The sequence below is a fragment of the Impatiens glandulifera genome, chromosome 1, assembly GCF_907164915.1.
Source record: "Impatiens glandulifera chromosome 1, dImpGla2.1, whole genome shotgun sequence".
Classification (NCBI taxonomy): Eukaryota; Viridiplantae; Streptophyta; class Magnoliopsida; order Ericales; family Balsaminaceae; genus Impatiens; species Impatiens glandulifera.
In genome coordinates this window covers 72,629,707-72,647,459 of record NC_061862.1, presented here as the reverse complement: position 1 = coordinate 72,647,459, position 17,753 = coordinate 72,629,707, and the positions used below count along the sequence as shown (strand labels likewise).

General features: G+C 26.1%; 1 protein-coding gene and 3 non-coding genes across 4 annotated transcripts; all 4 read left to right on the top strand.

Annotated features, from left to right (window-relative positions):
* The first annotated feature begins 5,529 nt into the window (after positions 1-5,529).
* On the top strand, positions 5,530-5,627 carry LOC124923091. The gene has a single exon (XR_007098111.1). It is a non-coding gene; the product is annotated as a small nucleolar RNA Z103 (small nucleolar RNA).
* A 3,331-nt stretch (positions 5,628-8,958) lies between these two features.
* On the top strand, positions 8,959-9,056 carry LOC124923098. The gene has a single exon (XR_007098117.1). It is a non-coding gene; the product is annotated as a small nucleolar RNA Z103 (small nucleolar RNA).
* Positions 9,057-9,085: 29 nt separating this feature from the next.
* Positions 9,086-9,252, top strand: LOC124923216. Its single transcript, XR_007098221.1, has one exon. It is a non-coding gene; the product is annotated as a small nucleolar RNA snoR143 (small nucleolar RNA).
* Positions 9,253-12,298: 3,046 nt separating this feature from the next.
* LOC124932127 (egg cell-secreted protein 1.2-like) lies at positions 12,299-12,751 on the top strand. The gene has a single exon (XM_047472735.1). The coding sequence runs from the start codon at positions 12,299-12,301 to the stop codon at positions 12,749-12,751; it is 453 nt and encodes a 150-aa protein (XP_047328691.1).
* The last annotated feature ends 5,002 nt before the right edge of the window (positions 12,752-17,753 follow it).

Below are 17,753 nucleotides of genomic sequence, written 5' to 3'. Positions count from 1 at the left end.
GTGAAAAGACTAGCGTTGATGACTCTCTCGAATAGTTTTGACAAACATTCCATAATCATCGTAAAAATTAGAGGTGATAAGGGATCCCCTTCTCTAAGCCCTCTCGAACTCTTATTTGAACCAAATGCTCTCATTCTTTTATTTTCAATACTATTATTTAGTTATTTTTTCTACCACTTTAATCTCAAATTTTTTTATTTAATTAGAGTTGATATCACATTTATTAAATATGTAAGTAATTATGTACATTATGTTTTTTTATCATCTTTAATATCTTTCAAATTATATATTAGTTAGAAACTAACGAATCGGTTCGAGACATGTACTATTGCTATCCCTGTAATAATTTTTAAATCAAATAACAAACTATCCTCATAGTTTAATACCTTAATAAACTAGTCCTAAATATTGTGAATATTCAAAAGTGAACAACTTAATTAATGTCATAAACAAAACCCTAAAAAAATGAATCAGGTTGAATCTTTTAGTACTAAAAACCAAGGATCTATATAATAAAAATAACATTTTAAAAAATTAAAAAATTTTATGACTAAATCATTATATATATTTTAGTATGAACTTATTTTTGGTTAGTTATCTTAAAGCAATGACAATATCAGTTTCAATTTGAGCTAGAAATCAGCATTAATGTAAACTTAGATATTTTAAAAAAAAAAAGTAATATTTATTTTGTTTATTTCCTAGATAATGAACTTAATATTAGTTTATTTTTTTAGTATTTTTTATTGATTTTCCCTTGTTTTAATTTTTAATTTTAATTTTCTATCTTCTCTTCTTATGCTTTATACATTTTAACTACATTTCATAAATAACTATGGGTTTCTTTAACCAAAATTAATTCTATTTTTAATTGAAAAATAATAACGAATTAGAAAGTTTCCCGTCCGATTCAAACAAATAAAAATATAAACAAAATAAATTTATTAAAAATATATATAATAATATGTATTCAATGTTTAACTTTTTTAATAAATCACGAATAGTATATTAAAATAAAAATAAAATACTTTCATTCCACATTTAATTCACTTCGATAAACAACTCATTTTCTCATATATCTTATCACATATATTTGTTAAATGAAACCTCTCATTTTGTGACATTACACTCACTGTGGTCAAATAAAAAACTCAAATATTACCAATCTCTTTGTTACCCTCACTTTAGCCCATCAATGCTCAATCGACCTCTCATCTCGTGACCTTAAAACACTTAGACTCACCAACCATCTCATTCTATATTTATCTACCAATTTAAATCAGATTTTTCATCTCGTGACCTTAACTTTCACTTCGTTCAAACAACTAATCTTCTCACATATTTTAACCACCAATATCAATTTCTTTCCCAATCGATCTCTATCTCTTTACCTTACTTTCACTTCGACTAAAAAAAAACATCTCATTCTATATTTATCCACCAATCACAATCGACCTTTATTCACTCGAATACCTTACTTTCACCAAATCAAACAACTAATCTTCTCACATATTTTATAATATACAACCCGACATTTTTATCATAACTTTGGCTAACCATAAATCTCATTCCACATTTATCCACCCCAATTGATCTCTCAATTCGTTACCTTACTTTCACTCTAACCAATTAACCATTTCATTACTCATTTATCCATCAATTCACAATCGACCTCCTATCTCAAGACTTTTCTTTCACTTCGTCAAACAACTGATATCCTAACATATTTTACAATATACAACATGACCTTCTTTATCCTCAATTCGGATAACCATCCATCTCATTTCACATTTATCCATCCCAATAATCAACCTCTCATATGCAGGGCCGGCCCTCGGGTAAGCCCGGCAAGCCCGAGCGCCCACTCCCCAGGGAAGCCCATTTATTTCAAATAGTGAGATGTTTATTCAAATCTATTGCATTTTTAAACAAAAAAGATGATAGCTTAGTGGTTTACTATAAAACTTTAGGGGGTGCTTGGTTCAAATAAAGGAATGGGAATAGAATTGGGATTGATAGATGTGTGGAATAGGAATAGGTATGATTGATAGAAGTGTATGTTTGGTTAAGAGTTTTAATCATTCTCATTACCATTGATAACGTTTGGATTTCTAAGAGAGAAGTTATAAATATAATTTTGTTATTAAAATTATGATTAATTTTAATTTTATTTTATTAAATTAAAAATATAAAATATTATTTTTTTTTATAACATAATTGTTTAAAATATATAAAATATTTAAGTGACATAATTTAATAAAATATAAACATCTCGTATTTTTTTATATTAATTATATTTTTTCAAAATAAAAATACTTATAACAAAAAAATATTGAATGTCTCAATTTTTTACTAATTATAATTAAATAATTATTTATTAAATATAAATAATATAAGACAAAGTCTTTCAAATATTATATACTTTAAATTAAATATAATATTTTATTTAATAATATATTATAACATGGTATAATTTTTTAATAATAATTTTTATTAAAATATTTCATATTTAATTTTTTAATATTTTTTATATAAAATTGTTATTTTATTTTTAGTTTTATATTTTAATTAATTTATTTTAATTTTATTATTAATATATGATATTTAAAATTAATTATATAAAATTAATTTATTATTATTAGTTATTTTAATTATTACTAAAATTTTAATTTTTAAACAATTCCTTAATATTATTTAAATAATTGAAATTATTTATTTATAAATAAATAAAATTTATTATTATGTTAATTATAAAATAACGTATAATATAATTATAAAATATATAAGATATTATAATTATAATTATAATTATAAGAGAGAAAATAGGAGAGTGGAGATAGTGGGAGAGAAAATATATGGCTCCGGAATGAGATTCATTCCTCCCAATTTAGAGAGGATTGGATGATTCCTCCTGAGTATCGGGAATCAAATCAATATCCTGAAATCAAAACCACCAACCAAACATCTCATTTCATTACATTTCCCATTCCTGAGTATAAAAACCACGTACCAAGCATGCCCTTAGAGTTTTCATTTGGTTATGGATTCAAACCTCACCAAAATCATTATTCTTTATCAAAATTTTAAACTATACCTAGGGCAATAAAAAACATAGACAATTTTTTCTTCCGGGGATAGGGAAACCCAAAACTCAGGGCTGGCCCTACTCATATGTGACCTTACACTTTCACTTCGGTGAAATCAACCAAATTCAACATCACCAATATCTTTTACTCTTCACTTTAGTCACAAATTCCCAACTGAATCTCGTGACCAATCTCCTCACATATTTTACAATATACAACCTGAATTTTTTATCCTCACTTCGGATAACTAACCATGTCATTTATCTACACTCTAATCAACCTCTCATATTGTGTGAACTTACACAATTTCATTTCAATCAAATCAACCATCTCCAACGTTACAAATCTCTTTTACTCTCACGTTAACCCATCAATTCCCCAACTGACCTTTCATAACGTGACCTTACTAAAATCGATTAACCAAAACTAAACTTACTTATCATCACTTCGGTCAAATCAACAAACAACAAACCATCTTCTTCCATATCGTGAATGTCATTACTCAACCACTAATTTCATCGTATATTTTAACTATCCATCCTAATCAACCTCTAATTTTATGAATATCATTTACCCACCCACCAATTTCATCATAAATTTTAACCTATATTATTGGGATCCAACCATCTCCTCACTTTATTTTGATAAACCAATGTTTTTTAATAGTTTAAAAATTGTGCATAACAAAATTTGAACAATTTTCTCTATTATTTAGCATTAACATTTTAATCACTAAACCACTTAAGATTGTTAATTTATATTTATAATTTTGTGTCTGCATATATAATTTATATGACTAACAACTAAAAATACTTATAAGCTCTAGTTTTTTTCTCTGAAAGGCAGCACTACAACAGTCAATACTTAATACTTCGCCATCGGCCGCCAGCTACTTATTTGTTTCGCCTTTCTTCTGTTTGTTCTCGCCTTCAAATTCGTGGATTCAAACTTGGTTTTAGACTGCAATAGTCAATACTCAATATTTTACCCATTGGTCATCGGCTACTTATTTGTTCTGCCTTTCTTCTCTTCGTTTTCGCCTTCAAAGGTTCGTAGATTCAAACTTGGTTCCAGTTCTAAAATTTCAAACTGGAAGTATATTAATGATTTTTATTTGTAGTGAGACAACCCGCTGGCTGGTCCGCCTAACCCACAACCCACCTTGGATTGGGTTAGGAATTTTCAGCCCACAGTCGACCCGTAAAACGATGGGTTTTGGTGGGTAAACCTGCCCCGCCATGAGTTGGCCCGTCTATCCGCTCTATGTGCAACACTATAAAGACAAATACATAATCATATATATAAGTTTTATAAATATTAAATGTAGTATTTTATAAACTTAAATATTGTTAATTTATTCTTTTGTTTGAAAAACGTTTTTTAAATAAGATTTAGTAAGTTAGAGTGAGAGAAATTTAATAATATATATATATATATATATATATATATATATATATATATATATATATATATATATATATATATTTTGTGAAAAAGAGATTAAAGAAACTTTATGAAGTATATTAAAAAGAATAAACTTAATAAATTAATAAAAATAAAACTAAAAAAGTACTTGAGTTTAATTTTAATAAACAAAGAAATAATTATATAAAATAAGCTCTAATATAAGTACAGGAATTCGGAAGGTACTGACATAAACTTGGTCGTCGAGTAACTGCTCGTGTCATGCGCCAGTAGTTTAATTTGACTCAATAATAGCTAGTGAACTTATTAAAAAATACAAGAAAAAGTAACACTTTGAGAAAGAGGACTTAAAGAATATAAAGTTGTATTGTTTGGAGTTATAGTATGTAGTGTGTTCTGTTTGGATAAATCTTTTTAGATCTCCTTCTCCTAAGTTTTATTTTTAGAGAATTCTATATCTACATAAAAAAATTCCAAAGAGTAATATCATTTACTTAGGAATGGAAACTCTTAGAGAAATTTTAGAGTGTTTCACACAAGAAAAATCCTAGCAAAATTTAGAACATTTTAAAGTACATGCATTAAGGCTGGATGGATGATCGCCCAATGAATAGGCCGTGACATTAGCCCACTAATTTAATACCCAACAAAACTGACTTACAATCACCCACTATATAAATCAAGGCTTCCTCTCTGCAATTATCATCCACTTCTTCATTAGTTCAAGGATCAGGTTTATTAATTTTCGTTTATTTACATTCAACTTCTTGTTAAGTTTTCTGTTGATAGTTAGTTTGCGTCGATTACTGATTAACAACGCTACCAAATCAATGGGCGATGTGTATGAGACGACGCAATATTCAATTCCAATCCATTTCTCCCTTTTGGAACTCTAATTTTCAAATATCATTGTTAATCCATTTCTCCCTTTTGGAACTCTAATTTTCAAATATCATTGTTCATGAGAGGCTTACTATTAAGAGATTTAGAGAAATTATAGAGTTATATATATTATGAGATGGAAATGATGAATTTTTCCCAGATGATCGAATATGAAATTGTTTAGCGCTGTTCTCACTTATTTGAGAAATTCAAGCCAAGAATATTTTGATCCATTTGTTAATTTAGATCTTGCGTCGATTACTGATTACTAGCGTTACCAAATCAATGAGCGATTACTGGTTAAAAAGGGTTGTATTTGTTTGTTAGGTTGCAAGTTCGAAACATACTTATAGCATTTTTTATTTTATTTTTAACTGTTTTAAGTTTATGGGCGGTTTAACCTACAATCCGACTCAAGTATCTATTTAATCTCACATATATATCTAAATTAACCACAACTCTCGACCCAAAAGTTCCGACATTTTGAAATTAAGCATTATTAATTATTATTATATATATATATATATTAGTTAGTTAAAAAGTTGAATTTATATTGTTAAAAATATTCCACGTTTATCAATTTTGTTGTTGAATTTGAACTATAAAATTATATTAGTCTAGTTGATTAAATGGTTGTACTTATTTTTTTATGTTACAAATTCAAAACATAAATATAATATTTTTAATTTTATTTTAAACTGTTTTAAGTTTATGGATTCATTTTTACTCTCTCCAAATATCCAAATTACATATATATCCAAATTAAGACTATCCATAGCAGGGTATCAAATTTTTTCATTTAATACTCTGCCACGTCAGCTTAACACTTATTTTAACACCTACTTTTTAGCATATCCTACAATAGAGTGTTATTCAAGGTATCAAAATTACTTTTTCACTTTCTCTCACTTCCACATCATTTATACATAATTTCATTTTTTTTAACCACAAACAATAATATTCATTACTTGGTAAATCAAACATACAAATATTATTTAAAACAAAGAAGAAAACAAACACTCTAAACATTGGTAATTTGTTAAGTAGTATTTTTAAAACTATAATCGAGAGTTCTTTTTACCTTTTGAGTAAAGATTCCTCCAACTCCCATTGTTGTTGAATCTCTTCGAGATTGAAAGGGTCTGGGGGAATATCCATATGATGATATGAAGAAATGTGATACAAACAAAGATGATAATATGGTAAAAAATTTCAGAAATTTTTTGATGTCCAAATGACACAAACCAAGTCTCTATTTATAGATCTCGAAAAATAAAAAATAATGATATATATATTTTTTGATTAATTATTATGCAAAAATGTATTTTAAAAAAAATAAAAACAAAAAAGTAACCACCAGTGCTACCACTTGGCACGATGTGATTGGGCCACATCAAATTATGTCCCATATCAAAATTTGATACCCATATTTTAACACTTAATTTTGATACTCTGCTGCACCATTTGATATTATTTTAACACTCATTTGATACCTTATTTGACACCCTACTGTGGATAGTCTTATAAACTTAAGCATTTCCATATTTATCTAACATATTTTATATTTTATGAATAATTAATTAAATTTGGTATGTTATATTTAATTAGTTTGATAATATATAATAAAAATGATATATTTTTTGATATTAATTTGAGTTATGTTTTTTATTATTTAATACGAGCACTACTATTTCTAGTAAAAAAAACAATAAACATTTGTGCAACTAGAGCCGTGAATTTAGATTAGGCCCGTTGGGTTGGTCAGTCCGCCAAACAATTTAGACGGGTTGAGTTAAAATATTAGCAACCCATTTAGAAGTGGGTCTACACGGGCCAGCCCGCTCGGGTCGCGGGCCTAGGTGGATCGGGCTTGGGTTGGCCCGCGAATTGGTAAAAAAATCTAATATGATTTATAGCCTTATAGGCATATGCCGCATAGCCCTAATTTTTTTTTTCTCCCAACCAGCACTGCAGCAATCAATACTCAATACTTTGCCCATCGGTCGCCGGCTACTTATTTGTTCCGCATTTCTTCTCTTCATTCTCACTTTCGAGGGTTCGTGGATTCAAACTTGGTTCCAGACTGCAATAGTCAATACTCAATACTTCGCTCATTGGCCACCGGCTACTTATTTGTTTCGTCTTTCTTCTCTACGTTCTCGCCTTCAAGGTTTTGTGGATTCAAACTTGGTTACAGTTCTAGAAGTTTCACATTGAAAGTCTATTAATGATTTTATTTATTTTTATTTGTAGTGAGACAACCCGTAGACTGACCTACCTAACCCGCAACACACCTTGGGTTGGGTTGGGAATTTTCAGCCCGCCTGAATGGGGGGCCAGCTCGCCGTTGACCTGTCAAACGATGAGTTTTGATGAGTAGGCCCGCCCCGCCATGAGTTGGCTCGTCTGACCGCTTTATGTGCAACACTATAAAGACAAATACATAACCATATATATGTTTTATAAATATTAAATGTAATATTTTATAAACTTAAATATTGTTAATTTATTCTTTTATTTTAAAAACATTTTTTTAATAAGATTCACTAAGTTATAGTGAGAGTAATTTAATAATAATATATATAATTTTTTTTTCTTTTGTGAAAAATAGATTAAAGAAACTTTATAAAGTTAAAAGGATAAACTTAATAAATTAATAAAGATATGCTAAAAAAAAGTACTTGAATTTAATTTTAAGAAATTAAGAAATAATTATATAAAATAAGCTCTAATATAATTACATGAATCCAGAAGGCACGGACATAAATTTTGTTACTAAATAACTCCTCGGTCTTAGTTTAAATTGAGTCAATATTAGCTAGTTAACTTATTAAAAGAGGCAAGAATAAATAACACTTTGAGAGAGAAAATTTGAAGAATATAAAGTTATATTGTTTGGGGTTGTAGTATGTATTGTGTTCTGTTTGTAGAAGACTTGTTTTATATATATAAAAGTGAATGAATCTTTCTAGTTCCTTTTCTTAAAGTTTTCTAGAGAATTTTATATCTATTTAGGAATTTCTAAAAAATTTCTAAAAAGTTATCATTTACTTAGGAATGGAAACTTTTAGAAAATTTTAGAAATCATTACAAAAAGAAAAATCCTAACAAAATCTAGAACATTCTAAATTCTAAAGTATATACATTAAGGCTTTGTAAATCTTTTTGGACTTTCATCACCTAATGAATGGGTCTAATGAATGAATGGGCCGTGACATTAGCCCACTAATTTAATACCCAACAAAACTCACTTACAATCACCCCACTATATAAATCAAGGCTCCTTTATGAAATTATCATCGTCTTCTTCATCAGTTCATCGATCATGTTTATTAATTTTTGTTTATTTACATTCAATTTCTTGTTAATTTTCCTGTTGATAGTTAGTTTGCGTCGATTACTGATTACCAACGCTACCAAATCAATGGGTGATGTGTATGAGACGGCGCAATATTCAATTCAACTCCGTTTCTTTCTTTCTGAATCATCCTGATAATCCAATATCGTTGTTCATGAAAAGATTTGGAGAAATCTTTTTGGGTTTCTGATTTTGTTTATAGTTAAGTTGGAAATGATGATTTTTTCCCAGATGATCGAAACTGAAATTATCGAGCGCTGTTCTCATTTAGTTGAGAAATCCAAGCCAGGAATCTTCTGATCCTTTTTTAATTTAATGATTTTGATTTTGCATTCTGTATCATTTGATGAGAGGCTTCTTTTGTTGATAAGGGGTTTCTTCTTGTATTGGAATGCATAAATGAAATGCTGATTAATCGGTGGCGGCCAGACAACCGTTGAGATGAATCCACAGATTGAAACCCTAATCTTGGTTTCTGTCTACTTATTTCATCTTATAATAACTTATATTTTTTACATATAAATATATTATGATTCAAAGTCTGAAATTCAGACTTTCATTCACAATTAACATTGATTCAGACATTCATTAACAAACGTTGATACAGATTTAGACATTCATGAACTGAATGATTCTCATTATTAGTGTGGAGTTTATACAATATGGTCTTATTTATGACATTGTCTAATGAATTGTTTTATTGAATCTTAATAATTGTATTGTGATATCAATCCTTGCTCTAAATATTATTATTTAATTATTTATAATTGTTATTATAATGTAATTTTATTGATATATTTGTTCGTTGACCATTACTTTTTATTCCATAAAAATCACACCGAATTCAGTGTTATTTTGATTCTATAAAAGATTGACGGTAGACTTCAAATTAAGTTTTTACAATTAAAAAATATTATTGTAATTTTTTAATTGAAGTACTAGTTAAGATGTATTGAAAATTTTAAATTAAATTATTATGTTTATTTGAACTTTGTAAAAAAAAGTTGTAATTTTAATGTAATTTTGTAATTTCAAATTTACTTTTAACTTTTTCAATAATATCTTAATAATATGAATTAAATTTAATAGTTCAATATAAAATATGATTTAAAGTCAATTGAATTATTCATTAATATATATTATTTTATAAATTATTTGATCATTTTAAATAAAAAATAATTTTGAAAAATGATTTTTATTTTTTCATTTTCTTGTCCACATAAATATGCTCAATTTATTAAAAAAACAATAGATACAAATTGTGGATATAATAAAAAAAATATTAAATTAATATGATAAACAAGAAAAATAAGACTCGAGCGTTGTTCTCTTATGCATTATTTAAAAATTGGCTGTTAATAAGTCAAATTTATTTAAATTGATGGGCAATAAGAAAACAGCATCTAATATTTGAATAGTTTTTGCCAGGTGATAACTCTTTTTTTTTTTTTTTTTTCCGACATACCTTAATATTTGGTTCATATATCGTGAAATGAAAAAAAATAAGAGTTCATAATTAAATTAATATTAAATTTATTTAATTATTTCCTTATAATATTATATATATATATATATATATATATTAATTTTTAAATACTATTTCGGTATATCTCGATATATCAATCTCATACGTTACTGAACAAATAATTTTGGTATCAGTATCATACCTTACTTTTTGCGAAAAATTTATAAAAGACTCTGGTTATAAATGAGTCCATTTATAAAAGAAATGATTTTAAGAGGGGATTTAATGAGAAAATTATAGAGAACTGAATTTTTTTTAAAAAATTCTCTCTTTCCTTTTTTTTCATCATTATTTTCAATAAGTGATATTCCCTTCCAAATTGTCTCCCCTTTATTTCTAAAGTCTCTTAGGGTCTCATACAAAATCATACTCTTGCAAATAAAACTATCCCATATCAAAGAAGAACATGAAGGACCTGAATTGACCTGGAATATATAAGAAGTAATAAAACTTAATGACAATTAAACATTGGAATTGACCTGAGTATTCCAAAGTGGTGGTATCAGCAGATTTTGGAATACTCATTAAACTTTACTGCATTGACCTCTGGAATAAGAAGTACTAAAAAAACTTTAATTTACTATTTCTGAGCAACAAACATAAAATGACAAATATATGACTTAGATATCCTAGGGCATTGTTCTTTCATCTGGATTCATCTTCTTATTTACCAAAATAATTCATTATTAACAAGGAGTATATTATAATTAAAAGAATATTCTATCTATAAACATATATTCATTAAATCTTAAATAATTGATAATTTAATTAATTATTAATTATATTATTTAAATTATTAATCAAAATATTAAAATATTTATTAATTTTTTATAATTTTTTTTATTATATATTTATACATATCAATATATTTTACTCAAATAATTAACCTTTTAATTTATCAGTTGAAATAACAAACCTACCAAACAATCATTGATTTAAAAATGTTTTCAAACAGTATTTAATCTGGTTTAATTTACTCAGTTACCCGTTTCCATGAAAAATAAAACTTTAATATACAATTTCTGAGGGATAAACATAAAATGACAAGTAAAGCATAATGACAATATTTGTTATTAGGCACGCACCTATACTAGCTAACAAATCGATGACTTAATTAGATGTCCTAGGTATTGTTCTTTCATCTAGAAACATCTTCATATTTACCAAAAATATAGTTTAATTTGATGCAGAAAAGTGGATACATTGAAACAAGACCATTTCATTGACAAGAAAACAAATTTGAAAATATATATATATTTTATTTATTTATACTAATTATATGTTAATCATTATTTAACAAATATATTTTGATTAAAATGTAACTTTCTTAATTATAAATATATATATATATATATATATATTATTTCACTTATACAATCATACTCTTGCAATATAAACAAACACTATCCCATATCAAGAAAATGTATAATTATTTTGTAAAATAATGATAAAGACTAATTTATATGATTAAAAAACATATTGGGATGGTAATTAAAATACCAAAATGTCAATTAAATTTAATCAAGCACCTATATAGAGGATGATCATGTAGTTATTATTCAATTGTAGGAATTAACTCTATTAAAAGGTTTTGACTTTTCTAATTCCCTAATTATAGTAGGGGAGTTATTTTTACGTTTTTTCTTCTTCTCTATAAAATATATTTTGTTTAGAATACTGCATAGATTATAATGTAATTTTCATTATTTTATTAAGTAAATATTATTTTGTTCACCTCATACATTGTTATTTTTAATTAAAATAATATTTTGTTATGAAATTTATCATTTGAAAATTTTATACTTGTCATGTTCCTGAAAAAAAAAACAAAATATCTAAACAATAAAATTACACTAATAATTAGTCCATAAATATATCTCTTCCCAAACTCTTGGCTTTCTCACCTACATTAATTAATCTGAAATCAATATGGTCTCTTCATGTCTCTTTACCTCTATAAAACCATTTCTCACAAGCCTATGTTTTATATATAGATTATTCTATCTATTATAACACATTGCTATGACCATTAATCCATTATTCATGAAGATTGATAAGTTGGTATTGTTCTTTAGTCTCACCCTTTTAGTCACATTTTCCATGGGGCGTCCAATATTCAATAACAACAACATACCTACTCTTCGTGAAAGGCTGAAATTGGATGAAGGTAATGGAACGTCGTACCTTTGTTGGGAATCTATGTTCGAGCTTCGGTCATGCACTGGTGAAATGGTTTCATTTTTTCTCAATGGTGAGACTTATTTGGGAACTGAGTGTTGTCGGGCCATTCAAACCATTCAAAAACAGTGTTGGCCTACCCTTCTCGGCTCCATAGGCTATACAACTCAGGAAAGCGATATTCTTTATGGCTATTGTGCCGCTGAACTGGCTCAGACTCTTCCTTCACCACCACCACCTCCGGTTAATGTTGAGGTTATTGATCATAATCGAGCTCGTTTTAATTTTTATCCCTAGGTATGAGAATATTTAGTTTGGAGATTTATATATCTTATATGTAATCTTGTCACACGATGATCTAGTCATGTGAAATAAAACTTTTTTGAGAACTTCTTATTAAATAATTGTTAATCAATTAATTAACAAAATTAAAACCACTAACTAAATTTTATTTTGATTTTGATAAAAAAAAAAAATCATTATGATCAATAACCTCCTATTAATTAAAAAAAGGAGCAAAATCATTTATAAATACCTTAATATAAATGATTATAATAAAAAAGTTTACAAAACTAAATTTAATTCTATTATTTAAATTTTAAAAAATATCTAAACTAAGTGAACTAAAAAATTAAATTTAAATTTATAAGTAATATAAAACTAGTAGCAAATATTTGAAGAGGAAAATCTCTTTATGATTTCATAGTTTTTGCAACTTAGACAGTCTCCAACCGATCACATCAAATAATAATTCTTCTCCAACCGAAATCCAAAAGAATATTCTTATAATATTCTTCTTAACATCAATTTTTATAACTTTTTAATATTAACTCATATATTTTATAAACTTATAAGTTACACCACAATATTTATTGTATTATCGTCCAGTTATTTTAAATTTAATTATAAATTAATTAAAAAAATTCATTAAAAATTAAAAAACTACAATACACAAAAATATATATATATATATATATATATATATATATATATATATATATATTAAAGTAAAATATTTTGTTGAACATTATTATAAATTTATGTTATATAAAAAATATTACATAAATAAATTATATAAATAAATTTAATATAAAATATAGAATAAAAATAAAATATAAATAAATAAATTTAATAAATAAAACATATAAACAAATTAAAATTTAAATAACTTATATAAATTAATTATATAAATAAGTTTAATATATAAAATTAATTAAATAAAAGTTTAAGGACTGAAATGTAAAAAATAATTATGCGATTGTCTAGAGCATGAACGCATACATACGCATACATGGGTGCTAGAGAAACCCTGTTTGGTTTACTTATGCAGTTCAGTTGGAGGTGAATTCCTTTTGGGTTTGAAAATGGCGTTCGGTTGGAGATGGTCTTATAAATTGGGACCGCAAATTAACATTGAAATTAGAAAAACTATGGCAAATGAGAATGTCACAAATTGAGGGCGATTTTAACATGCATTCACAATCTATATATATAATGATGCTTAATTTTTAAAGTGTCCGGATTGTCGGGTCGAGAGTTGTGGTTAATTTAGATACTTGGGTCGGATTGTGGGTTGACCCGCCCATAAACTTAAAACGGTTAAAAATAAATTTAAAAATGTTATTTGTAAGTTTCGAATTTGCAACCTAACAAAACAAGTACAACAGGCTAACAATACTTTATATTTAAGATTTAACACCAAATTTGATGAACGCGAGACATTAAAAGTTTAAATTTTTAACTAACTAATCTATATATATAACGATGCTTAATTTTTAAAGTGTCCGGATTGTCGGGTCGAGAACTGTGGTTAATTTGGATACTTGGGTCGGATTGTGGGTTGACCCGCCCATAAACTTAAAACGGTTAAAAATAAATTTAAAAATTTTATTTGTAGGTTTCGAATTTGCAAACCTAACAAAACAAGTACAACTCTTTACCCAACTAGGCTAACAACACTTTATATTTAAGATTCAACACCAAATTTGATTAACGCGAGACATTAAAATTTCAAATTTTTAACTAACTAATATATATATATATATATATATATATAATGATGCTTAATATAGATAAAGTGTCCGGATTGTCCAAATTAACCACAGCTCTCGACCCGGCAATCCGGACACTTTAAAAATTAAGCATCATTATATATACTAGAATTTAGCCCGTGCATTTGCACGATTAATAATATAAAAAACCGTGAAAAAAAATTACGGATAAAATTTTTAATTTTATTTTTAACCGTTTAAGTTTATGGGTGGGTCAACCCACAATCCGACCCAAGTATCCATTTACTAACATCATTATATATATATATATATATATATATATAGATTAGTTACTTAAAAAGTTAAACTTATATTAATATTAAAACGTCCCGCGTTTATCAAATTTCCTGTTGAATTTAAAATATAAAGTCTTTGTAGCCTAGTTGGTTAAAGAGTTGTACTTGTTTTGTTAGGTTGCAAGTTCGAAACATACCTCTAGTATTTTTAATTTTATTTTTAACCGTTTTAAATTTAAAGGCGGGTCAACCCACAATCCGACCCAAGTATCCAAATTAATCACAGCTCTCGACCCGGCAAATCGGACACTTCAAAAATTAAGCATCATTATATATATATATATATATATATATATATATATATATTAGTTAGTTAAAAAGTTGAACTTATATTAATATTAAAACGTCTTGCGTTTATCAAATTTGGTGTTGAATTTAAAATATAAAGTCTTTGTAGCCTAGTTGGTTAAAGCGTTGTATTTGTTTTGTTAGGTTGCAAGTTCGAAACATACCTCTAACATTTTTAATTTTATTTTTAATTGGACACTTTAAAAATTAAGCATTATTATATATAGGAAATTACATGGGCGACCCTCAAACTATCTCAATCGCTCACTTTTGGCCCTCAAATTAATTTTTGAAACAAATCACCAGTGGCCATTCCGTCAACTTTTTGGTTAAACCCTAAACCTAACGGTTTAAGTTTAAAATATTATTTTTTATATATTATCTTTAATCTTATATTTTATATTTATATATATAATTATTAAATCGTTTATATATAATATTATATATATATATATTATTATTATTAAATTTTATATAATTATTAAATCTTTTATATAATAAATAAATAATATATATTATTTATTTTTATCTATATATATAATTTATATATATTATCTTTAACTAATTTATATATAATATTTATATAATATATATTTTAAAAAATAATTTAAGTGTTAAAAGTATTTGAGTAGCTAGAAGATTATTATTACTTTTAATAAATTATTTTTAATATATATAAAACAAAGTTTAAAAATAAATTATATGGATTATCCCTAATCATTAATTATATATATATATAAATAAATTTATATAATTTATAGAATATATATTTTACAAAATAATTTGAAAGATTAAAAGTAATTGTAACCTTCTAATTACTCAAATACTTTTAACACTTAAATTGTTTTTTAAAATATATATTATATAAATATTATATATAAATTAGTTAAAGATAATATATATATAAATTATATATATATATATATTATATATATATATATAGATAAAAATAAATAATATATTATTTATTTATTATATAAAAGATTTAATAATTATATAAAATTTAATAATAATAATATATATAATATTATATATTTAATAATTATATATAAAAATATAAAATATAAGATTAAATATAATATATAAAAAAATAATATTTTAAACTTAAACTTAACTAAAAAGTTGACGGAAGGGCCACTAGTGACCTTTATAAAAGTTGAAGGGGCGATTTGTTTCAAAAATTAATTTGAGGGCCAAAAGTGAGCGATCGAGATAGTTCGAGGGCCGCCCAGGTAATTTGCCCTTATATATATATATATTAGTTAGTTAAAAAGTTGAACTTATATTAATATTAAAACGTCCCGTGTTTATCAAATTTGGTGTTAAATTTAAAATATAAAGTCTTTGTAGCCTAGTTGGTTAATGACTTGTACTTGTTTTGTTATGTTGTAAGTTCGAAACATACATCTAACATTTTTTATTTTATTTTTAACCGTTTTAAATTTAAAGGCGGGTCAACCCACAATCCGACCCAAGAATCCAATTAACCAAAGCTCTCGACCCGACAATTCAGACACTTTAAAAATTAAGCATCATTATATATATATAGATTAGTTAGTTAAAAAGTTGAACTTATATTAATATTAAAATGTCTCGCGTTTATTAAATTTGGTGTTGAATTTAAAATATAAAGTTTTTGTAGCCTAGTTGGTTAAAGAGTTGTACTTGTTTTGTTAGGTTACAAGTTCAAAACATACCTCTAGCATTTTTAATTTTATTTTTAACCGTTTTAAATTTAAAAGCGGGTCAACCCACAATCCGACCCAAATATCCAAATTAACCACAGCTCTCGACCCGACAATCCGGACACTTTAAAAATTAAGCATCATTATATATATAGATTATTTAATTAAAATGTTGAACTTATATTGTTAAAATGTTATGTGTTTATCAAATTTTGGGTTGAATTTAAAATATAAAGTGTTATTAGCCTAATTGGTTAAAAGGTTGTACTTATTTTGTTAGGTTGCAAGTTCGAACAATACCTATAGCATTTTTAATTTTATTTTTAACCGTTTTAAGTTTATGGACGGTCAACCCACAATCCGACCCAAGTATCCATTACTCTCACATATATCCAAATTATCCACAGCTTTCGACCCGTCAATCCGGACACTTTAAAAATTAAACATCATTATATATATAGATAAGTCTTACTTATAAAAACTAATTACAAGAATTTATTATTTAAATAAATACTAACTTTATAAAAAAATAAAAAATCAAATTATTTAAAAACTAGTAAGAGTAGTAAAAGCAATAATTTAAAATAATAATAATTTAAGTTTGATTAACTTTACATGTTTTGTTTTTAGGTTAGGGACTTAGCAAATGACACTAAAGATTAGTGTATTTGAAAAAAAGTGCCAGCGCATAAAAAAAAAGGGCGGGTAATATTTTTATTTTTTTGGACGAAAATTCCCCTTTTACGAGACGCAACCACCGGTTGCGAGACGCACCCGACATTCGCGAGACGCACCCAGCAATCGCGAGACGAAAAAAATATTTGAAAAAAAAATCATCTCGCAAATGCCGGTTGCATCTCGCGATTGAAGACGTCTCGCGATATGGACAATTTCGTCAAAAAATATATAAAAGTGTCATAAGCGCTTTTTTTATGAGGAGGTCAAAAAGTCCATTTAGTCTAATTTATTCAAACATATA